This window comes from Cryptotermes secundus, unplaced genomic scaffold, assembly GCF_002891405.2.
Source record: "Cryptotermes secundus unplaced genomic scaffold, Csec_1.0 scaffold588, whole genome shotgun sequence".
In the NCBI taxonomy this organism is placed as follows: Eukaryota; Metazoa; Arthropoda; class Insecta; order Blattodea; family Kalotermitidae; genus Cryptotermes; species Cryptotermes secundus.
In genome coordinates, this window is record NW_019737990.1 from 348,247 (window position 1) to 374,790 (window position 26,544).

The following is a 26,544-nucleotide window of genomic DNA, read 5'->3' on the forward strand; positions in this document are numbered from 1 at the left end:
TTGTTAAAGCAAAATATGGATTTATGTCTGACGAATGCCGTCTTGTGGGATGTGGCGCCGTGTAGATCTTGCGTGAATCGGCGTTTCGGAGGAATTTATCGTCTCGAAATTCAGGGTAGAAAAATCCGCGAGCAAGGAACCAGTGTGAGCAGACTGAATGAGGAGAAGTATGGACATTTATATTCTATTGTTACTTTGCAGGAACTGCATGAGACAATATGAAATAGCTGCTACAATTATGGAGTTTGTGTGATAATCAAAAACTCGTCCTAATCGTTCAATGCTCAATGTTCACTATGTTTACCACATCCTATGACATTAAAAAAAAATCTCTGCATTGTTTGTCTCAAAGTATAGTCATGTGTTTTAATTTTCAAAATTAACAGCGATTGTTTTTCTAGACATCTGTAAGATATGGAGAAAGGAACCTGTTTCCTGTGAGGTACGAGCTGAATTCTGAAACTACTGTTTAGAATACAACAAATTCATGCAGCCTTCCCGGTTTAATTAATAAAAATTAGTTCTATTCGCTGTAAAGGCAGGCAAATTATATTAAGCAATTCACCCTTATTTCAGGAAAACAAAATTCAGCGGCCCTTGTCTAAAACCGTTATTTCTCAATATCGTAACGTCTTCATTGTTACATTACCCTAATAAGAAGGACAAGTGGGCGAAACCTGGGAACCTTCTATCTGCCCCTCGCCCCAGAATATATTTCAGTAACCCCATCACGTTCGCTTTCATCTCCTCTTTTACTGCTTCTGTTTTCATTTTTCTTCGTGCTTCGAAGGGGATCAGCAATTATACCTTGTATAAGTGGATGGAATTATTTTGGATTCTTTCCTCAGGGTTAAAGCGGCCAGGGTGTGCAGCTGTCCCTTCACCTCCATCTAGCGCAGAAGTCAAGAGTGGTGGAGTTAAACCTCCACTTCCCATGTGTTTCTATGGCGTGGTGATTAATTAATTAAGTACAGGGACAGTTTTATTTGTTTAACTTATGCTGGAGAGCCGGGACAGCGCAGTCGGTATAACGGCTGGCTACGAGCTGGACGACTGAGAGGTCGGAGTTCGAGTCCCGCTAGAAGAATTATTGTCTCTTCTTCACGTAGTCCAGACCGGCTCTGGGGCCCACCCACCCTCCTACCTAATGGGTATGGGGGCTCTCTTCCCGGGGGTAAAGCGGTTAGGACGTGAAGCTGACCAGTCACCTCCAACTATTGCCGAGGTGTAGAAAATGTGGATCTATATATCCACTCCCCCATACTCCTTCATGGCGTAATGTTTAATTAGTTAAGTACAAAGTCACTTTAAACTGATATGATCGGATATTAATAGTAGGAGAGGCTGATTTACAGCCATCGTCCAAGTTTCAGACTTCAGACTTGGCAGGATTGTTTGATACAAATACAGTATATCTGAAGTAAAGAACAACACTGTTAGGCCTCCCGAGGAAATAACATAATACAGACCAAACAGGTTTGTCTAACAGTGTCGCCCTAGATCTGCATTCAGGAGGTGTTCCGTTCGAACCCTGGACCGGACACTGACTAATGGATTTCTCGTTGTCTTCCTTAGTCATTCCAGGAAAATGTAGGGATAGCACCTCGGTTAGACCATAACAGCTTCCTTCCAAATCATTTGCAGTTCATCAGGTCATCCTACAGTTCGATGCTACATTGTCTGCGTTACTGGAAGCGTAGTTAAATAACGCAAAAGAAATATATTGAGGCACTATGCTACAAGCTGGAAAGTCGAGGTTTCGATTCCCGATGAAAATATTGGATTTTTCAACTGACCCACTCCTTCCAGCCTCACTATGGCCCTGGGGACTATTCAATCTCTACATAAATGAGTAACGGAAATCTTCCTGGGGGTAAAGGGAGGAAGGCGTGTAAGGCTGAAAAGCTCACCGCAATTTGTAATTCAATTGTCCAGAAAATGTGGGAGCCTCGACGTCTCACAATCCTATGGGCCCCCACGGTGTGTTACAAGGATAGCTTTACCTTTATATGTATAGGGAATATAAGATACGAATTGAAGGGGAAATACTCAAGTTGTGACTTTCACTGCCAGTTTAACTAAAAGAGAGTGAAAAAATATTAAATAAGTTTTAATTGGTAAAGGTAAAGTTGTCCCTCTGCTTAATTAAGCACCATTTTTTTCCTTGGCACTACAGCCCCAGTGGGCCTAGGCCTACCTCCATGAACTTATCCGTTCACTTCGGTTTTTCTAGATCTTATACATTCGGTAGGACTCCTTGGGCGGGTGATCAGCTCGTCGCAAGGCCTCTACCTGTACACAAACACAGAAAAACGCACACACACAAACTAAACATCCATGCCCTGAGTGGGATTCGAACCCACGATCCTGGTTTCCAAGCGAGCGAAGACAGTACATGCCTTAGACCGCTCGGCTACCGTGACCGGAAATTAAGCACCATGCCAGGAAAAATTTGGGGGGTAAATGGAGGTATACCTCCACACATAGACATCAGCGCTACGTGGAAGAAAGAAGAGAACTTTAGGCTCCGGTCGCTTTAACCCGGCGAAAAGGCTCCGGTAAACACTGTATAGGAGGTTATGTGAACTCCAGAGCTGGTCTGGACGATTTGACCCTCTTGACCCTTCCGGAAATCGAACCAATATTTCTCGGTCACCCAGCCCTTATCCTGTTCATTACACTTACGGAGCAGGTACACCCTGCCGAAACATTACTTTGCCCGCGCAATGCGCATACCATAAGTGCAGGCCTACTTCAAACAGACATGCTGTACCAATATGTTTATTTTCCAAATCACGGGACAACATAAGTGGAAAGGGTAAAAGTTTTGATGTTCCTTTGCACGAGATAAGTTTTTTTAAAGGAAGCCATCATTGCGAACTTTATATTCTATATTTTGACACTCCTTATCATTTTTATGACGCAAACCAGATGACTCTAATTCGCCGATGCAAGTGGGCATGCGCGGAAGCGAAGCAGAATCACTCAGACCATTCCAAGCGGTGTTTTGATTATAGAAGCCAGTACATAAAGCAGGGTTGACCAGTTATTTTGGTTCTTTGGGCCTTATAACTGTGCTGTAACATATTTGAGGGTATGGCCTCTCTTGAATAAGCAACCTTGCATGTTAGAAGTCCTGTGTGTCCAACGAAGTCGCCATTATGGAGGTTTTGTTGTAGCGGAAGCTACTAGAAATAGGGCATAATTTGCTGTACTGATCCTGGACTGACAGAGACCCTATATATATTTTATATACATTTATTAACACGTTTTATATGTAAAATGTAAATATTCTTTACATTATGACTTATTATTGCAGACAATGACTCTGAAAAAAAACATCCTCTTCAGAGAGGGCGCCCCCCAAAGACAAGACTGTAACTGTTAAACAGTAACTACTATTTGGTCATGAGCCCCAGATGGGGCTCGATAACAAAATAGACTGACTGACTGACCGTCAGTCGCAATTTGACTTTGACATTGACTTTGACTAAGGCGATTTTGGTTCAAATAATACTGTCACGTATCCGGGGCTTGCGTGACTTATAAAACGGATTTTGGACTTGATCGAATTTATTGGACCTTTCTACAACTTCTTACAATATTTGACAAAACACTGTCTTGAAGTAGACACTCTCAACTTCTAGTGGTTAAGGCACTATGCTACAAGTCGGAAGGTCGCGGGTTCAAATACCGATGAGATCATTGAAGTTTTTTCAATTGACCTAATCCTTCCAGCCGCACTATGGAAAGAACACTGGGATCCCACTCAAGGCATGGATGTCTGTGTGCCTTTATTCTGTGTTTGTGTTGTCCTGTGTTTAGGTAGCGGCCTTGCGACGGGCTGATCTCCCGTTTCGAACTGAAAAAGCGGCCAGAGCCCAACAAAGGGCTGTATAGCAATTGATGAAAAAATGAAAAATGAAGTAACTGTGTGTCGGAAACCGTTCGGAATAGGACACACGTACATATGCAGTATTTGCTTAGAATGACCGACACCATGACCTACCAGAATGTTGATCTTTCCTCCTCGAACATCGTGTAGATTGTTCCCTGATGCGAGATCATTAGCCTCATGTCCGAACCTCAGCCCATAGGACCAGAATGTACCTTCCGCCATTCAAGCTTCGGCAAATCTGCTTGGGATTTCCCCTTCCTTTAGTGTTGCTACCCACGTGATCTTGGCATGAGGAACCACACCCCGCCCCCGAACAGTAGTGAGTGTCACGTCTCTATCGATGTATAATTGTGAGTGTGCAATTCATATTTCTTATTTATTCCCAGAAGAAATTTAAAATTCGTAACTAATATGGGTTTAAAGTGTTCAAGCTTAGAAAGAGATAAGGTGAAGTTGAAGTTCTCACAGTCGTGACTACACGCAGTGCTGTTTTTCGTGTTGTGGCTTCATGTAGTCCGGTAGATTTTCAACGATGTTTCGGAGGGGCATACTGCCTCCATATTCAAGGTCAAGAAATCCTAGAAAACCATCAGCAGGAAGCAAACAGCAAGTGGGGTAGCTTCCTGTATGTTACTTCCTAGCATTTCTCTTGACCCTGAACATGAAAGCAGTGAATTCCTCCGAAATGTCGACGAATTTCCCCCACACTGCACACCCCCAAGACATTGAAGGTAACATTTTCTTTTAGCTTTATTAATTGAGCACAATCTCCAGATTTCTTAAATCGGCAGTGAATGGAAGTGAGTGGTTAGCTTCAAGCGTTCGCCGCCTTAACCTCGAGACTCGTTGTGTAGAAGATTGGTTGAGCCCCAGGGCAAGTCTGGACGTTCTGAAGAAGAAACAATTTTTCTTTTGACCCTGACGGGAATCGAACCCTGATTCCTCGATCGTTCGACTCATAACTATGTCGCCATATGGACTTAGCTATCCTGGCTCTCTCGAATAACAGTACACTTCAAAATAAATCACGTCTGCTCTTTAACACTGTTTAAAATTTACAGCTAAATTAAATTAGATTTATATGCGCAGTCTGAATTTGCATGGTTGCAGTCGTTAACGTATAATATCGGGGGTTGGTTTCATAAGACTGTCCGACGGAATCAGTCTCGCAGGCCCCATTTTGCTATTCCTTCTTGACTTAAAAGCTCGTATAATTTGCTCAACTGAAAGCTATTACTGCAGGACTATTGGCGCCATGTTTTGTTCAAACAAACAGAAGACAGTCGTGGTCAAAAGGGGGGCTAAGGCCAACCAGTCAGTCTTCTGCGGCGGTACAATTGACAACCCCCCCCCCTTTTTGACTAATTTCTGGAAAAGATCTTGAAAATCAAGTGGCGGTAATATACAATTATTATACAATAATGTAAATAAAACTGTTTAAGAATGGTGACGTCATGCCGCAGCAGCGATCGTCTAGACTCGTATTTGTGATGTATGCGGTTCGAATCTCGACCGGAATATCGCCTGTCTTGACTGAGGTACTTCATGGTTTTCCCCAGTCCATCCATGCAACTGTCTGGATGATACCCCACTGAGGTTACCAATACAAATGTCTTCCATTCTATGTGTTTCATTTAGATCTTCAAATTAAAACAAATTGTAGCATTTTTCATCTCCTCCATATGCGTTACTTTTCTTCATACTTTCATTATCTATGATTAGATCACCCTAAAGATGTTTGGCAAGGAGTATAAATTGTGGGGTTCCTCATTAGGCAGCTTTGTCCGCCATATTGCCACCTCATCTCTCTTAGGCCCAGATAGTCCTCAGTAACCTATTATCAAACATCCTTAATCTGTGTATTTCTCTTAATGCGAAAGACAAAGTTTCACACTTATGTAAAACCTCAGACAAAATTATAGTTTTGTATTGTGGCGTATAGACCCGTTGCTAGGCAAGGACCTCGAAACAAACAACGAGACAACAGCCGTTGCTATGCAACATCCGTGCCGATGAGTTATTTTGAAGGTAATTGGAACGACCCTGTTAGTTGTTAGTTTACAGTTGAGAGTTGAGTTCTGGACGGGAGTTTGTGAAGATACATAAATACTGAGCGCGTGAAACTGAAGAATCTCCATTGTTAAAGCCGTTGCCAAGGAACATATGGTGAAGATACAACAGGCTGGAAAAGGCTTAGCGAGTGTTGTGGTGATTTGTAAAGTGATAAGTTTAGCGACACTGCTGTAGTTACTTGTAGTTCCAGTGGTGTGTATAAGTGGTCAATAAATCCATTTACCTATCCATATCCCGTCTAGAGTCATACACACCCTTAAACACATGACAATATATTTTAATCCTTACGCTCACATACTAATAACACATTTGGAAAGGAAATTTAAAACCAGTTTTAAACATGTGTTCTCAGGTCTTTCTACATTGCATGTATGAAAATAACATTTTCTGTCTGAAGGACCTTCGAGCGCGCAACTTTATGAAATATACGTCCTGGGTTTCCTACATTATCTGCCATATTACGATATCATTATGTCACGTGCACGGGGATAACGTGTCTAATAATAATGGGTTTTGGATTTGATGATTGGGTTTATTGGCACCTATTCGCAATTACAATTAATTACAACAGCTCACACAATGAACTCCTGAACGTCTGTCTGACGAACCTCTTTGAAGAATCTCTCACTAATCTCGGACTGATCTCTACTACTCTCGAATCTGAGTCTGTCTGACGTTACGACCGACATTCAGTCGGCTAGTCTATCTTGGAATAACGCACCCTTCTGGGGCTTAAGACCAGATTTTTATTATTGTCAGACAGTTGCGTATATGTTGATGTGGTGTGCACCGTCTGACGAGAGGACGCGTCTGTCGGTTACAATTGCTGTCGGCCCTCGCCAGCGCAATCATTCTCGGGTCTGAGTCCCGTGGTACTCGTGACCATATTTTGCTGTTTCAGATTTCAGACTTCTCTTTACGTCGCCTCCTACGACTCGCAGGGTTACGGTGGAGGTATTCGACCCCGCCTCCACACGGGATTATTCTCGAATGCACGAATCAACTCGTTTTATAACTGCCACGCAGCCCTGAGAGAAGTCACCATGTTTAAGGGTTTCACTACTGCTTTTCATGAAGGCGTTGTCTCGGAAACGTGCCTAGCAAAATAAACAATTTATTGTCTGGCTCTACTATTCCGGCTTTTAGACAATGTTTACCGAGCGTTGCTCAGCAATCGACTGTTACACCTGGTTGTCCCGGAAACGTGTTTTAATAAGCCGTTTTCTAGCAATGGATTCCGTCACAATATGTTGAAAATAGAACCTAGCAATTTTAAGATAATGACGTAATAACCTACTGCACTATCTGATGATATCTGAGACACAACTTAAGCTGTCATGTGCTCCTCTGTGAACTTACCACCGCCATTCTGGTAGCAAATGTAGGGGAAGCGCCACACGTTGCCTAGATCCACTGCGAAGCCGATGACGGCCAGAAGGAATTCCACCTTCTTGCCCCACGTCTCCCGAGGCCTGTCTGGTGTCAAGGTCACCGTGACGATTTTTCCTTGCTGCTGGTAGCCGTCCCCTTGCTGCTGCTCGGCCCCCCCTGCTGCCTGGTCCTCCGTTCCCTGATCGCTCGTCATGGTCCCCAGCACGCCCAGAATATGAGCCACCTGAAAATAATTCCCACCCATATGACAGTTGTGTGTCTTTCTAAGAGGCGAGGGGGCCAGAGAATAAGCCAAACAATGAACCAACAGAACAGGTGGCAACCTCTAGTTGTTTCTTGTCTGGCTCACTCTTCAACCCTAAAGATGAAGGCGATATCTTCTTCCGAAGTATACAACGTCACAACTCAGAAGACTGTTAAGAATAATGATATCAATTAAAGATTAGAAGTCTGTGGGTATATTCCACTAACATGGCGCTTTTAGTTGCTGTGCTTATTACGAAATTCACCAAGTGTGTAAAGAAGAAGAGCAGATAATTCTACTTTTCAGGTTTTCATAGAATTTCTTTTCCAGCGCTTTGATAAAAGCACGGAATTACATAGGAAGACGAAATCCGAATACGGCCTGACCACGTGACAGTCCCGCCACACACAGATAACAGCGTTCGATATATCGACAATAGGAACGTATCATTCAGACTGGAATTCTATTTCCGCCAGGGGCCAGTAGGTGATCCTGTAGTCATCAGTGATTTTCAACTTCATGTGATTCCATTCTCCCACTGAGTGAAGATGGAGAGTTTTACTGCCTGTAGAGGAAAGAGAGAATTGAATGGCATAATGAAGGGTTACGAAAAGGGCAATAAATCGGCGTCTTGTTAGTAGGATAGGGTGACCCTCCCTCACAGCTTTCGCTTCACAGATTGGTACAGAATACTGATTCCTCCCATCTCGTGTTCAGTGCAAATAAATACGCACCCAAAACACATGCCAGTCGTAGCGTGAATGAGCACTATCCTTCTCTGGGGCGGAGGGTTTCAAAATTTGCTTGAAACTTATGTTACAGGCACTTAATATTGTAAGTTTCAAGGTTTTAACAATCATCATTATTAAGTTAGTGATCTTCTGGGTTCTGGCACCTTGTAGTTTTGTTGGCAGTTACAGAAATTTCGGAGGAATATGCTGTCTCCATCTTCAGGGTTGGAATATTTTGAGTAATATGNCAACCGCGGCAGCCCGGGTTAATCCCAGTTCTGGTCAAGTGGGATTTGTGGTGGACTAAGTGGTGCTGGGGCGGTTTTTCTCCGAGTACTTCGGTTTCCCCTGCCAATCTTCATTCCACCAAATTCTCCATCATCATAATCACCCGGGGCAGGTACAGTTGGCCAATCAGTGGCCGCCGTGCCTAGTGGACCCAGTTGGACTCCACCCCCCACTAAACGAATTAAAAAAATAATACATGAAGTTCAGAGTCTGTGGTCGCTGAGAAACTTCTAAATAGTAAATACGATTTTATTCCATGCATGCAACTATGAAGTTTCAGTCCATAAAATAATTCCATTTTAAAAATCCTTAAATTCAGTTGTTTTAAGATGTTCATGTAACAGGCGGCAAAATAACTGCAGTAAATGCTTAAGCACGTGGAAACCAAAGTACAGAGAGAAATTCTGAGATCATACGAACACGATGGCCTGGTACGTCAGTTTGAAATGTTGAAATTAAACAGACCTGAGCAGTGCCCACTAGCCTGGCTGTCAATGAATGAAATTGCTGGTTCACGTTAGATAGTGTTGTATGATCCGTTGTATGAAAGGGCCTCGGAATTTTAATTTATTGGTTGAGAGCTCTACAATTTGGAAACTAAGTTTAGAAACCTCCAGAGTAATAGATTTGGTTTTCATCAATTTAATCCAGGACGGCAGATTTGACCTTAAAATTAACTTCAATAATATTTATATAATTTCGAACCTCACAGAAAACGTCATTTTTAATATTGTTTAAATGAGCTTCCCGCTTCAAAGATGTAAAGGGTTTCTGTCCGATATGCTCATGAAAGAGCTCAGATAGCCCTAAAATCCTTTACGCGGGATAGCGGATGTTCTGGCAAAAATTCAAATTGGGTGCCTCCTGGAATCAAATCAGCAACAAATTCGGATCATCCTGTATTTCAGAGTACATAACTCGTGTAACGTTATGAGGCAGTTTCCGTGATGTTACAGTGGTTTCCTGGAGTGCAGGAGAGCTTTCCTCTACACTATACAGACTCGCAAGCGGACGGCTCAAATAACTCCAACAGCTCAACAACGTAAGGCCACTGGTCTATATTCAGTAGGTCCCAGCTCGATACAACCTGACGAATCGGACTAGTTGCGTCGCTCAGAATGAAGAAGGCGTCGGTGTGTAAACAGCTGCGTCGAGTAGCTGGCTGGCTCAGTAGTGGTCAAGAAATTCCCTGGAATTTTTAGAGCCCGAAGTTTCGTTACAGTGTTTAAAACAATCTGCCACTCCACCTTTTCCTGAGCCAGATTTATGCATTTCATACCCTCATGACTTATTTCTTTAATATTTATTTAAATATGAAATTGTATAGGCGATAAAACCTGTTTCGTTTTTGTCATAATTTCTGTTAGTAATAATTTTCGGCCCGAAGAGAGTCAGAATATTTCAGTCGGTATAGCGATGTCCTACGGACTGGACGGCATAGGAAACGGGGTTCGATTCTTGGCAGGGGCAACAGAATTTTCTCTTTTCCACATCGTCCAGATCGGCTCTCGTGTCCATCCAGCCTCCTGTCCAATGGGAACACGGGGCTCTTTCCCGAGAAGTAAAGTGACCGGAGCGTGAAACTGACCACTCACCAAGGTTAGGAGTACGCGGATCTTTACTTCTGCTTCCCCATACGTCTTCATGGAGTAGATTTATTAATTTATTATTAATGAACTTTAAATTAATCTGCGAAGTATTTTTCTTGTAGATTTTATGTTTGTAGTTTAATGTTATTTCTTAGGACTGAAATGAATTCAACATCTTTTGTTATCAGCCAGTTTTGGGCCCCCTTAACTGCCCCCCTGGATCACCAGGTTAAATCAGATGCGTTACCAATCAGAGCCATAGATCACGTGAAATAATCGCAAACGCTAAACGTTCTGGGCAAATATGCAACCATACGAGCTTCATTCCTACAGATGTAGTCACCACGACGTTTCGGCCACTAAATGACCACCATCCGATGCATGTACCCATACAATTATACAAAAACCACATCACTTCAACATTCTTAATGTTGTAAAATTTATTATTTTATGTAATTAAGGAATCAACTCAGATCCGTGTAACAACTGAGTAAAGATATGTTTAACCGATTAAGCACTACGCCATGAGGACGTATGGCGGAGTGGACGTTTTCTTGACCCCGGCACTAATTGAAGGTGAGTGGTGGGCTTCACGCCCATGCCGTTTTATCCCCGGGGAGAGAGTCCCCAGTACCCGTTGGATAGGAGTTTGGGTGGACCCCAAAGACGGTCTGGACCACCTGGAGAAGAGAAAATTCATGATCCTACCGGAATTCGAACACTGACACAGTAGCCCATAGCCAGCTGGTCTACCGAATGCACTATCCCGGCTCTCAAAAACTGAGTAAAATGAATATTAACATAAATCGTTTGAAATGATTTAGAAGTATGCAAAATATATGCAAATGATGTAAGCGTCACAACATGTATGCCGGGATGCATATGAATTGCATGATTGCATTTATGTCAACGCTGTTGCATCCGTTGCAGGAAACTTACCACAGATACACATCAGTTCTCATGGCGAAATAAATGTAAGTTAAAGTTCTATGCTGTGTGCATGATCTGCACTAACAATTTTAATTGTTGCCTCTGTAATCTAGAGATATGATAACTTTCTGCAGTTTTAATGCTTCTGTGTAATCTTGTTTGTGTAATCACCAGACAAGGAGCATTTAATGCCCGATACATGCGGTTTCACTGATTGATTCTACCTAAATGAAGCCTGTGTGTACGTAAAAATAAGTAAAGCTATCCCGGTAACAGGCCATGGAGGTCCATAGGGTTGTGAGACGTCGAGGATCCCACACTTTCTAGATAATCGGCTCACAGATGGCGGTGAGGTTGTCAGCCCTACACGCCAGCTGTCCTTTACACCACAGGAAGATTCCTGGTACTCATTTCTGTTAGAGGCTGAGTCGAGCCCAGGGCCATAGTGCGCCTGGAAGGATTATTGAATTGAAAAATTCAGTGACCTCATCAGGAATCGAACCAGGGACCTTCCGACTTGTAGCGCAGGGCCTTAACCAACTACGCTACCGCGTGTTCCTTTGTGAACATATAAAGTGAGCATTTATAAGGATACAGAAGGACGTTATAAAGTTGCATAAACATTCCATATACACGTACTATACCATACGCGGCTAATCTTGGCTATGAAATCGATTGTTGTACGGCAGACCACTGTTGGTTGCTCGGCACCGAACAATAGTGAAATCCTTCCTACTACTAGGCTAAAGCCATTTTCAACTAAATCGACCTTTGGCATTTGGGCCCCCAGTACGGGTATCGTAATTTTTCTGAAGACACCATGTGTGCAATTTCATTTTGACAGACAACTTCAGTAAATTGTTGAAATTTAACTGACATCGGTTTTTGAGAAAATCACCATTTTATGTTTTGGGACCCATATGAAAGGCCCCTAGTTTTGGACCTAGAACGTTCATGTTCACGGATAAACTATTGAATATCGAGTATAAATAAAATCCTTTCAGCTGTTCAGGATCTAGCGAGGGGCATATACAGACATACAGGTATATAGAGATGGCATACAAAAACCATTTTTTTCGGGTGCAGGAAAGTTGAAAACGTGCAAATCCCTCAAAATCTCGATTATTTCACCATCACAGAGCTGTCTCGTGCTGCGTGCGCGATAACCTACAAAAAACACACAAGAGCCATTGTCTTTCCTTTACCGGGATTTGTAAATGTTTGGTTTGTTCTGCCTGAATTCGAGTCCTCGAAATGTGAGAAGAGAAAATTTCAGCATACGAGACGGGTGTTCAGAAAGTAACGGCATTTATTAAATTCTGTCAACCTGAAAGACTGGAGTGTCTTGGAAGTTGCGTTCCAGATTCCATTCTGCAGGTTAATGAAACCCGTATTCTGTGGTTTTGATGCTTTGAGCTTCATCATCTCTCTCTGTATTTCTGTCTTTCCTTCTGTAACAAAGATTTCGCCAAACAGCTAAGACTTTGGGAGACCAGAGAAATTACACAGGATTCACCGAAACATTGCTTACTCTTCTACCAGACCATACCGCGTCACATCCCAAAACGCTGTATTGGTAATAGCTTTCATACTGACTTGCACTGCTCGTCTCACTGCTTGCATACGCAGTATCTCTCTCGATGGCTCGACAGCTTTTGGGGCCTTCCCCGCGTTTACCGTTTCTTAATTCTATAAACAGTCGGTAGCACTCCTTGGGCGGGGGATCAGCCCATCGCAAGACTGCTACCTACACACGGATCAACACAAACACAAAATAAACACAAACAGACATCCATGCCTGGAGTGAAAATCAAACTCATGATGTCAGTGTTCGAGCGGGCAAAGACGGTTCATGACTTAGACCTTGCGGCCATTGTGATAATCTGCATATGTACCACACCTGAGAAAATATTGTGATGGTGAAAATAATGGATATAGATATTTTGATGGATTTACCACCGACTGCTGGTTGGTCATCTCTCTGTCTTCATGTGGCCCTCGCTAACACCCGAACGGTTGAAAGGTTGTTATTCATATTCGGTATTTTAGAATTTATTCATCATAAGTCAATGCCCGGTGAATATGGACATTCTGGCTCCAAAAGTATGGGCACTGCGAATGTGCCTAAAAGATAAAGTAACTAATTTTGTCGAAAACGCCTTCATCGATTTGATTAAATTCCAATAATGCATGGAGATCATCTCCCTAAATAAATCTAGGTAGATAGTTCGCATATGTAGAAAATAACGGTAGGCGCACTAGGGAACCAAACGCGAAATGTTTAATTAAAATGAGCTTTGTCGGTCGGACGGATTTCGTTTTTGTTCGGTATTCAGTAATCAGCCTTCATCTACAGCGCAACAGTCTATTTTGTTTCCAAGGCAACCTAAAAAAAATATTAAGACTCTAAGGGAAAAATGCCGTCTTCTGAGATGTGGCGCCGTATAGATCTTGCGTAAACCGACGTTTCGGAGGAACGTATATCCTCCATCTTCAGGGTAAAAAAATCCGCGAGCGAGGAACTAGCTGCAGCCACCTGCTCACTCTGGTTCCTCGCTCGCGGATTTTTTACCCTGAAGATGGAGGCGATACACTCCTCCGAAATGTCGGTTTACACAAGATCTACACGGCGCCACATCCCAGAAGACGGTATTCTTCATAGTCACCGCCGTGAAAAGCTCAAATCTTACATTGTGTAAGAGAAAGTATGTGTAATTACCCCGCATCAATTTATAATATTATTAGGGCGGTGTGAGACTGTGCCGTTGTACTGCCTCTGTTCTAGATCTGGCCGTTCTGAGTAGAAAGCTCAGTGGATTTGGTCACGTCCACTAACTGAGGAAAAAAAACACCATAGAATGTTACTTTGGTAACATTCTATCGAACTGCAAAGCCTCACATCCCAGGAGAGCCTAGTGTTCAGCTTGTGTTTGTTTTCTAAACACTGTAGAGCGTGGACAAGCTGTCAAGAGGCAAGAGGTGGAGGGTGTAGCCGACTAGCGGATCACGTAAGGCGAGAATAAATCTGCCGATTCGTCTCGGGACTTGTAGCAGGCGTGTGGAAAAGAGCTGCAAACACAGAAAAGAATGACTCACTTGTCACAGGTAAATGGCTTCCTTCTCCGGCGATTTTAATGCCTCGAATATACATAAAAATGCGAATTTTCTGTTATTGTTTCCCCTAAATGTGGGAGCATCGACGTCTCACAATCCTATGGGCCTCCACGGCCTGTAGCAGAGATAGCTTCACCTTTTGGGGGCACGCTATAGCGTAGTTGGTTGAGGCACTATGCTACTATGTACAAGACGGAAGGTCGTGGCTTCATTTACCGATGAGGTCATTGGATTTTTCAGTTTACCTAATCCTTCCAGCCGCACTATGACCCTGGGATCGACTCAGTCTCTAACAGATATGAGTACCAGGAATCTTCCCGGGGGTAAAGTGCGGCCGGCGCGTAAGGCTTACGTCAGCGCCAACTCTGAGCCGATTATCTAGCAAATGTGGGAGCCTCGCCGTCTCACAACCCTATGGGCCTCACGGCCTGGTACCTACAGCGGTCCAAACAGAGATTTTTGCACATTTAATCAATACTTTAACGAAAGTACACGACAGCTGAACGTACTGAACAATATACAAGAATTTATGTAGAGTTTCTGAATGAGGTTCAATTGATCATTCCAAGTTTTATATACTTACGTAAGTAAACCTTAATTAGGAGCCTGGATGGCGTAGTCGGTATAGCGACTGGCTACGGGCTGGACGAGAAATGGATCGGAGTTCGAGTCCTGGTAGGGTCAAGAATTTTCTCTTCTCCATGCCATCCAGACCGTAGCTGAGACCCACTCAGTCTCCTACCGAATGAGTACCGGGAGCTTTCCCTGGCGGTAAAGCGGTCGAGGCGTGAAGCTAACCACTCATCTGCAGCTAGTCCCGAATTCAAGAAAACTTGAATCTCTACATCCACTCCCCCATACGCCTTCATAGCGTAGTGCTTAATTCGTTAAGCACAGGAGCACGTTACCTGTAAACTTTAATTTCGCTACTTAAATGCAATTCCTTCTGTAAAGTTTTAGACGCTGTATACTGTGATACAGACAAGGAAATGAACTATACTCTAGAACGGATATGTCTATTTTCCCTTTTTATAAAACTATAGTTTTTAACACTAGAATTGGCCGCTTGGTCGGGTTTTACCCTTTGTGAGCGACCAGCCAGCCCCAAGTACGTTCGCTGATAAACAGCAGGAGTTCAGTCTGTTCAGAAACCGCGTGACAGAAACATCGGGAGCCGAATTGCTTTGTTGCAGTTTTATAGCCTTTTTTTTAGCGTCGTGTGAGTTGTCTAGCCCCTTCCGTAGCTGCAGCCTTCAGAGCACAATGCCATGAATATCCAATTGTTTCTTACAGTGCATAGTTTTTGCCGATTCAAAACTGAGTCTTCATGAGCAAATACAATTAACAAAACAATTCGCGTTAGCCGGAAAACAACATTCCACGATGTTTCATTTGCCACCACTCTATGTTCTAAGTTTCCTTGCGTCCTCCTTCCTCCTTTACTTCCTTCCGAGGAGCGGTGCATGTGACTGGTGCGCGTCTCAGCCTCCAGTTCTAGAGAAAAAGCATTATAACCACCTTAACGGCATGCTATACGTTGAAGAATGTTTCTCCAATTGTAACGAAATCAGTAACACACTCCGACTGTAACAAAAGTAATCTTATACTTCGAATATACGGAGATTTGGCGGGTTCTTTCGTATTCGGAACGTTCCGTGTTAAAATCTCGGCACGAAAACCAGCTATCCTGCCTGAGATATTTTGCGTTTTCCTCATGGCAGCGAGGAAAATTTCGCGTTAGTACTTGTAATGAAGCAAGTGGTGCGTCCTTCTATGTCATTTACAATTAATGGTTCACTAATTATGCTGCCATTCAACGCTATACAGGATCATCCAAAAAGAAATGCTACCATATTAAATTACTGTAATTATGTTAATTATTATCAAGGTTCTGATGACTATAACTTTCAGGAAGATGGGGATCCGCCTCATTTTCTTAGGGAGGTTCACGAAGTTTTGAATCGTGTGCTTCCTCAGCGATGGATCGGACGCCATGGGACCAATGACAAGCCGTTGCGCTGGTGGCCGCACGGATCACCGGACCTGACACCCTGTGATTTCTTCTTGAGGGGCTATGTGAAAAACACTGTCAACCTGCCACCATTGCCCAGGAATTTACAGGAGCTGCAGAATGGAATTGTGGCTGCTTTGGGAGGAGTAACGACTGATATGTTGCAGCGAGTCTGGCCTGGATATGGGCCGTGTGACACGACGCGCATATAGTGAGGGCTTGTAACGAACAGGTGTGAAACTTGGGCGGTTTTTCTAGGATTTGAAATGTATTAAATTGTTTTCAGATAATAATTAACATAAATAAAAACTTCGTGGTTTTAGTCCGCAAGCGAACTATACCGACCGAGTGACCGCCGCTTGTCGGCGAAGTTAATGCCAACTTTAGCGGATAGATGGTGTTGCGTGGTCAGAGCAACGAATCCCCACGACCGTTAATTTCGGTTTTCTAGAGCGGAGCCGCTATTTCCTTTAAATAGCTCCTCAATTATCCTCACGAGGCTGAGTGGACCCCGTTTCAGACACACTACTTCTCAGAAAATCTGGTAGCGCAGGGAGTCGAACCGGGACCTCTGGGCCTGTAACCAGGAACTCTGACCATTAGACCACAGAGGGGGTCATTTAACATAAATACAGTAATTTAAAATGGTGCATTCTTTTTGGAAGATCCTGTGTAATCTGAGACAGTGACTTAGGATTAAAACTATACTGTGCCTAAAATATCTTGGATGGTTCGTCATTATCATCAGATAGTTAGGCAGACTGTTACGTCATCATTAGAAGAGACTAAGTTCTATCTTCAACACACGATAGGAACCAAAATTATCACACAAAAAATTAATTAAACACAGGACGCCTATTCTGTGAGGTTGTCTACTCAACGTATGACGTAACTCCAAAGATGTTCCAGACAAGATATTGTCACGCCTATGGGTGACTTATAAGGCGGGGTTTGGATTTGTAATTGGATTTATTGATCACTCCTTTACAATCATTCGTGATCGCAATAAATTACATCGCTGTTGCTTATCTACTCACATCACAAATTATTAGGACACGCTAAGTCTTCTCACTCTTCACTAGTCATGTCCTAGCAACAGCAGAGGAGACTGTTGCTACCATGTTCAGGGTGAGAAGTCTCTTCTACCCTGAAGAGGAAGGCATGAGATTCCTCCGAAACATCGATATCTTTTTACCATATTACACCGTTTCGTGGAGGCAAAACTTCTGTCTCCAACTTCGGGGCAAAGCAGTCTCTTTCACCCTATATATGGAGGCAACAGATTACTCCGAAACGTTGGTACCTTTCTTCTGGACCACACCGTTTCATGGCGAATGAATCTACTGCTATCATCTTCAGTGACAATAAATTGTTTCTAAACTGAAAATTGAGGCATAATATTGCTCCGAAACGTCGCTACCTCTCGACTATACTACACATCATCATATTCACTGACGTTACGACCTCAATTCTCACAATGTTCTTCCATTTAGATGTGTAATTCGGTGGCGTAATTACCCGCAGTGTGAGTGAATATGGATCTTCTTGTTCCTGAAGGAGACACAGTAGCATTGCAGTAAGAGCGCGGCGCCGCACAGGACAAGACACCGCTCTCTGTGCCTCTTATGAAGCTGTGTGTGATGTAGCTTTGTGCTGCTCGTCTTGGCGGTGAAGGGCTTTCATACAGCAGACTCCTGTCTTTATCTTATTCCCATTATGGTCAAAGGAAAGACGAAATGAACACGTGTTCCCTGAACTGGACACAGTATTATAACTGTTATTTGTGTAGGTATCTGTCTCTGACAAGACAAAGATGGTACTACACAGATAAAACCGAACAGACGTTGATATGAGACCAAGAAGAAAACCAGAGATGATATAGTCCCTGTGCTTAATTAAGAACCGTTGCATAAAGCCATACGGGAGAGCTGGAGGCATAGCTCCATGTATACCTATTATCTGCACCAGATTGAAGTCATTGCTCAGTTTCACGCCCCGGCCGCTTTATCTCTGGAGAAAGAAACTCTAATACTCATTAAATATGAGGCTGGAAGTCTCGCATAGCCTATCTGGGTGCTGTGGAGAAGATAATGTCATACCACTGCCAGGAATCGAACCGATTTTGCAGTTGTCCAGCCTGCAACATAGTTGCTATACTGACTGAGCTATCCCGCCTCCAGCAGAGCCTACTACCTGATAGAGATGTATTTCTTTAGATATAGGAGCTTTACTCTGCACTTGTCAGCATCAGAGCCTACTACCTGATAGAGATGTATTTCTTTAGATATAGGAGCTTTACTCTGCACTTGCCAGCATCAGAACACACTACACAGCACCAGAAATTCATTTGGATTCACCTGGTTTAGGAAGCTCTAGTTTAATTTATTTGCATGGCTTATTTAATGGGGCATGCGATAGCGTAGTTAGTCGAGGCACTATGCTATAAGCTGAAAGGTCGTGGGTTCGGTTCCTGATGGATTTTTCAATTTACCTCATTCTTCCAGCCTGACTATGGCCTTAGGGTCGACTCAGCCTCTAACAGAAATGAGTACCAGGAATATTCTTGGGGGTAAAGGGCGGCCGACCATTGCGTAAGCCTGACAAACTTGTGGTCACGTGTGAGCCGATTGTCTAAAAAATGTTGGAGCCTCAACAGCTTGCAATCCTACTGACCTCAAGGCTTGTCACAGGAACAGCTTCAACGTTCTTTTTATTTAACGGAGCTGTCAGTAGCTCAGAATATGTAGATTCGAATGACAGGACCGTTTAATGAACTACGAATTATAAAGAATTTAGAAGGAAGCGTTCATGACCTAATTGGAGGTACCAGCCTCTTATTCGCCTCTAAGGATTGAATAAAACCATAAGAAACCTCCATTTCGATATTTGGTGTCCTGGATGAGATTCGAACAAGGTCGGCTGTTGTGAACACGGTAATGAACCTTTATATTCACCAGTATGAGAACCTCAATACGCACACAGATGAATCCAATACACTCACACCCTAAGCCTTTACGATTCGTCTTTTAAAACCTCTCATCTCTGTTTAGATCTACTGTAATAGAGTGCCGTACATTACAGAAGTTGCTGGCTTAGTAAAATGCACTAGGCGAGTATTCGGGAAGTTCTGGGTTTGAATCTCGGTTGCTACACCGCCTATCCTGACTGAGGTTTGTCATGGTTTACCTCAACCCTCCAGGCAAATTCTGATATATTACCTCGATTATTCTACGATCTATTTTGTCCGATTCCTTTCCAATCAATCTCTCTCCTTCGGTTCGACGTTTCGATCTCTAGATACAGACCGCGTCGTTAAACAACTCACGAAAGAATGATCAAATATTGTATTCCTATTGTCTGGATCGCGCTAAGGTATGTATGTGTGTCAATGAAGGGTGTCCCTACACAAGCAGAATAGCCCGCCCTCACATATGTTGACACGCGACTCAGTAAGTGACTCATGCCCATGGTCCCCGGATATACCGCGAACGTATGCAGAGCTGGCCACCGCAGTCACCGTACTTCAACCAGTCTCAATTTCCCTGTCTATGTGCGCAAGGTCATTGCCTCATTCCTCGTACTGTGGGTACAGCAACGCGTATCTATGGCCGAGACACCCTTCATTACTTTACAAGTAAAATGTAAAGTTGTCCCTGTGCTTAATTAATTAAACACTATGCCATGGAGACATAGTGGGAGTGGAGGTATAGCTCCACCATTCTTGACCTCGGCATTAGTTGGATGTTAGTTGTCAGCTTCAGACCTCGGCCGCTTTACCCCCTGTACTCATTGTATAGGAGGCTCGGTGGATCCCAGATTCCGTCTGGACGCTATGGGGAAGAAGAATTCTTAACCTTGCCTGGAATCTAAACCCGGTCCGCCCAGCCAGTAGTCAGTCGCTATCCCGGCTCCTCGCATTACACGTTCTGCTGTGAAATGGCCTTGAATATGTATCAAAGCTGACGGTGGACATTTTGAACATTTGTTGAAAACAGAGAAAACTCTGTATATCAAATCATATAAAACCATTAAGTGTCATTTCATGTTGTAATAAGCATGTCTGTTGTAAAGGTAAAGTTGTCTCTGTGTTAGCTAATTAAGCACTACGCCATGAAGACGTATGGGGGAGTGGATTTATAGGTCCACATTTGCTTGACCTAGGCACTAATTAGAGGTGAGTGGTCAGATTCACGCCTCGGCCGCTTTATCTCCGGGGAGAGAGCCCCGGTACACATTGTATAGAAGTTTGGGTGGACCCCCAGAGTCGGTCCAGACAACATGAAGAAGTGAAAGTTTTTTGATCCTACCGGGACTCGAACTCCGACCTCTCGGTCGTCCAGCCCGTAGCCAGTCGCTATACCGCCTATGTATTCAAATTACCTTAATTTCCCCTACCCATAGTTCTGTAACCGTTGGGAGTCAGAACCCTTGCTGATATAAGAATCTTCACTCAGGAAGTCACGGAACACCCTGTATATATTCCTGCAATGCTGTGTGCTGTAGAGAGGGTGGATGTATTATTCGTTCATGCGTGAGATTGTAGCAGACAGCGCGGAAGCTGCACTGTCCAGGAGGGCCGGACGTGCCTAGTCCAGGAGGGTGACACTAACACACAAGCTATACGTGTACATCTCTTCTCCGCGACGGCTAACTTCAATGTACGGGACGCTGAAGGACTTTCAAGCTAAGCAATGTTGATGATGAATTGACATAGGCCAGAGGTAGAGGAAACGGGAAAACACCAAAGTAAAGCAATATATTGAGGCACATATTGACCGAGCAAGCTGGTCTAACAGTGACGCTCTAGGCTTTTGAGGTGCCCGTCTCATATCTCCGATAGGTCGTTGGCTATTCTGAGGTTTGTCATGGTTTTTCTTAGTCCATTCGGGCAAAGGCCAGGATAGTGCCTTGATTAGGCTTGATTTTCTGTTCCATCAATCAACCTATCATTCTACACTGTAAAACACAGCTATTGAGAGCGTCGTTAAATGAACAAAACAAGATATACATCAACATTTCTTTACTTGACACGTTAACCCTTTAGATCAAGGTGGCTAGTATATATATACCACCGTATTTATCATTAGAAACAACTCTGCATTCTGCCTGAATACTGCAGTTATGTGCTCTGTATGATTCTCCAGTCACAGAGACTGTTTCCTTAAACAGCATTTTCAAAAAGGAAGAACAATTTTGTCTCACTTGCAAATGAAAAGCTGCAAAATTTACCCATTAGCATCTCTACGCATGTAATGACTCGAAAACCATAGACTGGATTTTGACTAAATTTGAATTCGCCTGTCTTGAGCATGAATTTTTCTTTAGGTGTTAATTTAAAGCCGCTGTCCGTATGTATAGTCGGATGATAGGATGAATGATGAACGATAGGCTAGGAGAGATTTGGAAGGAAGCGGTCGTGGTATAATCGAGATACTATTCCGACATATGCATGGAGGGACTGAAGAAAGCCATGAAACACCTCAAATAGGATATCCGATGACATGGCCGAGATCAGAATTGAGCACCTCTCAATTGCAAGCCCAGGGTTTTACTACTAGACCGACCTGTTCAGTTTGAAGCACAGCTATCTCATAACTTGCTAAGACACATGTTTCGAACAGAAGTTGCAGGGAAACCTGAAATACAAATTTATATGTTCAATGTATTTTTGCCATAGGTCCTGCGTTTATAAAGATAGTAAAACAGAACGTAATCATATACGCAAAATTTTTTGTTTTGTGTACGTTTCCTAACTTGGATTTCAGGTTCTCACATCTGTGACGACGAAGAATAATATCTTCTCTAAGATATGACGCCGTGTAGTCCGGTGGAAGTTCACTGACGTTTCAGAGTAACGTAGTAAAAATATCTTGCTGCTACCACTTGCTGTTCAGCTTGGTTGGCTCCATTATCTCAATATGGAGGCAATATATTCCTACGCAACCTCGATAAACGTCGACCAGATTACACGGCGTTACATTCATATAACAGTAGCATTAATTTCCTAACTCGTTAAGAACGAGGGAGACTCAGTAAATAGGTCACAAATGGACATAAAACATAAAACAAGTGATATTCGAACCTGGATAAAACATTTATTTCTCGAAATATTCTCCACCAACACTGATACACTTGTCCCATCGCTTAACAGTGTGTCAAAATCCACAGCGTACAAGTTTAGGACTGTTGTCTCAGCCAATTCCGCACCTCCGTTTCACCACCTGCTACTTTAGAACGCTCTTGGGAGCATTTCTCGACCCAGCTGTGAACCGCTTTAGGCAACAAACACTTCCCTCTGAATATCCTTTGCATTGAGTTCTTCTGCCCACAAAAAAAAAAAAAAAAAAACACAACAGAATGTTACTCTTCGGTATTATACACCTCAAGTACAGCTGCCATTTTGACTATTGAAACCAGCCTCTGAATATGGGCATGCGCATCTGCTACCTAGGCTGTCTTGAAACTCTATTGTGCTGCTACCTAGTGATACATATAGGAAAACTATTACATCCATTACAGCTGTTGTACTTCCATTTTTGCTCTATTTACTGACTCTCCTTCGTATTACGTAGAAGAATTTCACGATTAATAGGTTTATTATTTATTAATTAAAATTGTATTTAATAATTCATAATAATATTTGTATAGTATGAACAGAAACCAGTTACGTGTATCTTCTAAAGGTTCTGACAATGGAGTATAATACTCAGAATTACTGGGTTCTTGGTCTTTGTCCACCAATTTCCTAAAGAAATGGTATATACCGGGTCCATACCGGTTGTATAAGTAGATTCTAACGGGTTCTGACAATGATGGATAATACTCAGAATTACCGGGTTTTGGGGCTTTGTCTGTCGTCCAGTATTCTAGAAACTAGAAAACACAACGTTCCGGAAACTGGATCTGTTTCCGTGCTCAGGTGAGTGGGGGAGACACCTACTCTGTTGGGTCTCATGTGATTAAATAGTCGTAATGAATCTGACAGGGGTTGTCCAGTGATTGCAGTTAGCTCATTCTAAGGACCCAACAAAATAGGCGTCTTCCTCCTCACCTGAGGACGAAAACAGGTTTTGTTTGCGAAACGTTGTGTTTCCTAGTCTCTATAATACAGAACGATTGACAAAGTCCAAAACCCCAGTAACTGTCAGTTAGACATAGCTTGTTGCAGTGCTTGTGTGTACCCACTTGTCGTCGATAGAAGCGCTGCATTGTTTCTTGTTACTATCAAGTTGTAGTGCAAAATGTTACGTAACATAGCTCTGCAGATTACACAAGCGCCATTACAGAACATGGCTTCAGACACAAAACAGAAATGAGTAACATGTCAATATGATAAGTGGACATATATCATGAGAAAGTGCAGTATTTTCATGTTTCTGTCAGCCCCATCTGTTTATGTTCATAGTTTAACAGCCAGCAAATCTAATCTGTAGTTTCAATGGTGCTACAGGCAGATTATTTACGATCCGAGCCTAAGCACAGCTTTCCCACTCTGCGCAAACTCTGTGTCAATTGCCGCGTTTCCTGCTGGATCTAGCTCAGACACTCAAGTTGTTCTGTGGATATACGGAACACTTTATGCTGTATGTTTTCTTTGAGTGCTTCTTCTGTGAGTGGTTTGGTTTGATAGATTTCTTCCTTCAAAACCACGCGGACATGAGGAAGTCACGCTGTGTAAGACCGGAGAAGCCATAAGACCGACTGACAACTTAACATGTCGGCACAGCCCATGATGAAATAATTTTCAGTTTTCAGCATCGAATCCGCGTGTTCCTTCAGTCTAATTGAATATGATCGAGCAGGTTCGTGTAGCGGTAACATTGTAGACTTGTATTCGGGAGATATTCGGTTCGAATCTCAGTCGGAACACATGCTGTCATGCATGAGGTTTTCCATGATTTTTCAGTCATTCAAAGAGAATGACGGAATGGTATCTGTGAATTTGTCGTTTATACAAATAATTTTTCCAGATCCGGGGCCCTTTGTGACATTTCGTAACAAGCTTATTTTTAACGTCGAGGAATTGTTAGCACCATGCCCAATCCCCAGCTTGAGGACCACCCCTTGTCGGCTATTCACGACTGATTATTCAGTATATTCTCAGCTACCTTCCACATCTGGATGCCATCTCCTTCACCCGAAACATGAGGACGCGCCATGAAATGGTTAAAGGGGGACCACCTAACGTGGAATGACACAAAATTCGAGTTCGAAATATCTGTAATCGACATTTTGTAGACAGACTCCCAACACGCCATTTTGGTATGGCGCACTTCTCGCATCAATAAGAAAACATCTGAAGGGAGCTTCAGAACGATAAGCCTAAAAATTCTTTGTTTTTTTTCTCCAGATCTTTCAGGTTAATAGAAGAATCCAATAGAAATAATTTATAATGACTATATGTTGTAATGTAAACGAGTTAGGAAATATATGCATAACGTAATAATTCTGTTGCATTCACTGTTATTACCAATAAATTCTTCAGTTCGGTTATGCCACTTTCTTTTATCTTAACTGACGTGAAAACGGGATGGACAAGATCGGACAAGATAGTGCTCCCCAGTATAAAGTCAGTTCAACGCTTCCCAGCAAAGAAATCTCTTTTGTTTAATTCCCCCGAAACCCGGAAGATATACGGAAACCGTGAATTCTGTTCAAAAAATTTCAGTCCTGTCTAAACGATAAATATTTAACGAGTCATGCTCGAGATGAGGCACAAACTCATGCAGGTCTTCACGTGAAAAGTCCATCATTGTTGACCGATACGGCTTTTGTTGCTGTTACATTTGTCTATAATCAGAAACAACGACAAAGTTGTCAGGCGAAAATATTTATCTTTATTTTGACGGAGAAAATGAATGAATCACTGGAAGTAGTTATTTTAAAGGATTTTTATGGAGACGTTCATATGTAAACATTATGGGAAACCTAACCATGCGTTAACAATTGTACATATGGCGACTGTACGTAACTTTGAGTTTACCTCTGGTATATTTAACGTAGTTGAAATTTTGCATAAACACCGAATTTTACAACTATTAGTAGGTTGTTCCTTCTATTATCACCACAGAGACAGAAACAACAAAAGAAAAAGTAGGTCCCATAAATTCTGACATGTTAAGCAAAAGTGGGTTAAGTCACTTAACTTCGCGTCTCAGGATAATATGGAAAAACTTGGTATGTTTTTGCAGTGACCCATTTAACTCGGCATTTCGTTGTGTCACTGAACGTAATGGAATGTGTTTAGAGGCGTGATGCTCCCAATTAGGAAAATACTGTGATCTTATTTATGCCAGTTTGAATAGTTTCTGACTTCGCTTTTTTTTCCGGCCGGTTACGGTAGCCGAGCGGTCTAAGGCATATACTGTCTTTGCTCTCTCGGAAGCCGGGATGGTGGGTTCAAATCCCACACAAGGCATGGATGTTTAGTGTGTGTATGTGTTTATGCTCTCTGTTGTGTTATTCTGTGTTTAGGCAGAGACCTTGCGACGAGCTGATCACTCTTCCAAGGAGTCCTACCGTCTGTAGAGTGACCAAAAAAAAAACAACCTCGACACCGTGAAGGTATACTAGGAACGATTTTTAAGTAAGTTTTTTCTCCGTCAGAGCAGAGAATTCCTTCCAGAACACTCATTTTTATTCCCTTGTCATTGACCTGTGGACAGAGTTTTACAACGGGATCAGATGTTACGTCAACTGCCTTGGTCTTTAAGAACAACAGAAAACACTTTCCTAACGTCCTCAGGAAGAACTCGTTAATATCGTAATCATTTATTTTAGCCTTTCAGTTACGCCCCTACTGTAAGGTAACGCAAAGGCTGCCACCCACGTTGCAACCAGAGACACAATATCACATGATCTCTTTACGCACTTCATCACAGCAGGAAATCTGTCCCTAATTAAGCTGGAGGTAAGTTGTCAGTTTTGAGCCCCAGCTGCTTTAACCCCCGGGAAAGAGCCCCTTGTTCCCATGGACAAGAAGCTGGTTGGGCCCAAGAGCCAGTCTTGACTACGTGGGGAAGTGGAAAACTTGCCTGTACCAGTGCTCGAACTCGGCAGTCCAGCCCATAGCCAGTTGCTATAGCGACCGCTAGAAATAGAAGATGGAAGAAAGCTGATTTGTAATGTCTGACATGTTACCTTTCTCTTAACGGCGTGTCAGTGGCTGCGCTGTAGGTCTGTGGTGTTCTATTTCACGATGACAGAAGAACTGGAAAGACTTCCGAAGGAAATGGTTGTGGCCCAGTCGAAAGAGCATTCCGGCTTTTGCCTTG

At 42.9% G+C, this 26,544-nt stretch overlaps 1 protein-coding gene across 1 annotated transcript in view; it reads right to left on the reverse strand.

The window, feature by feature from the left end:
- Positions 1-26,544, reverse strand: part of LOC111870651 (sodium-dependent serotonin transporter) — a 131,372-nt gene that overhangs the window by 80,772 nt on the left and 24,056 nt on the right. The window contains exon 2 of the mRNA XM_023863119.2: positions 7,331-7,586. Coding sequence (XP_023718887.1) covers positions 7,331-7,556 — 226 coding nt within the window. The 5' untranslated portion in view covers positions 7,557-7,586. The remainder of the gene's footprint in view (positions 1-7,330; positions 7,587-26,544) is intronic.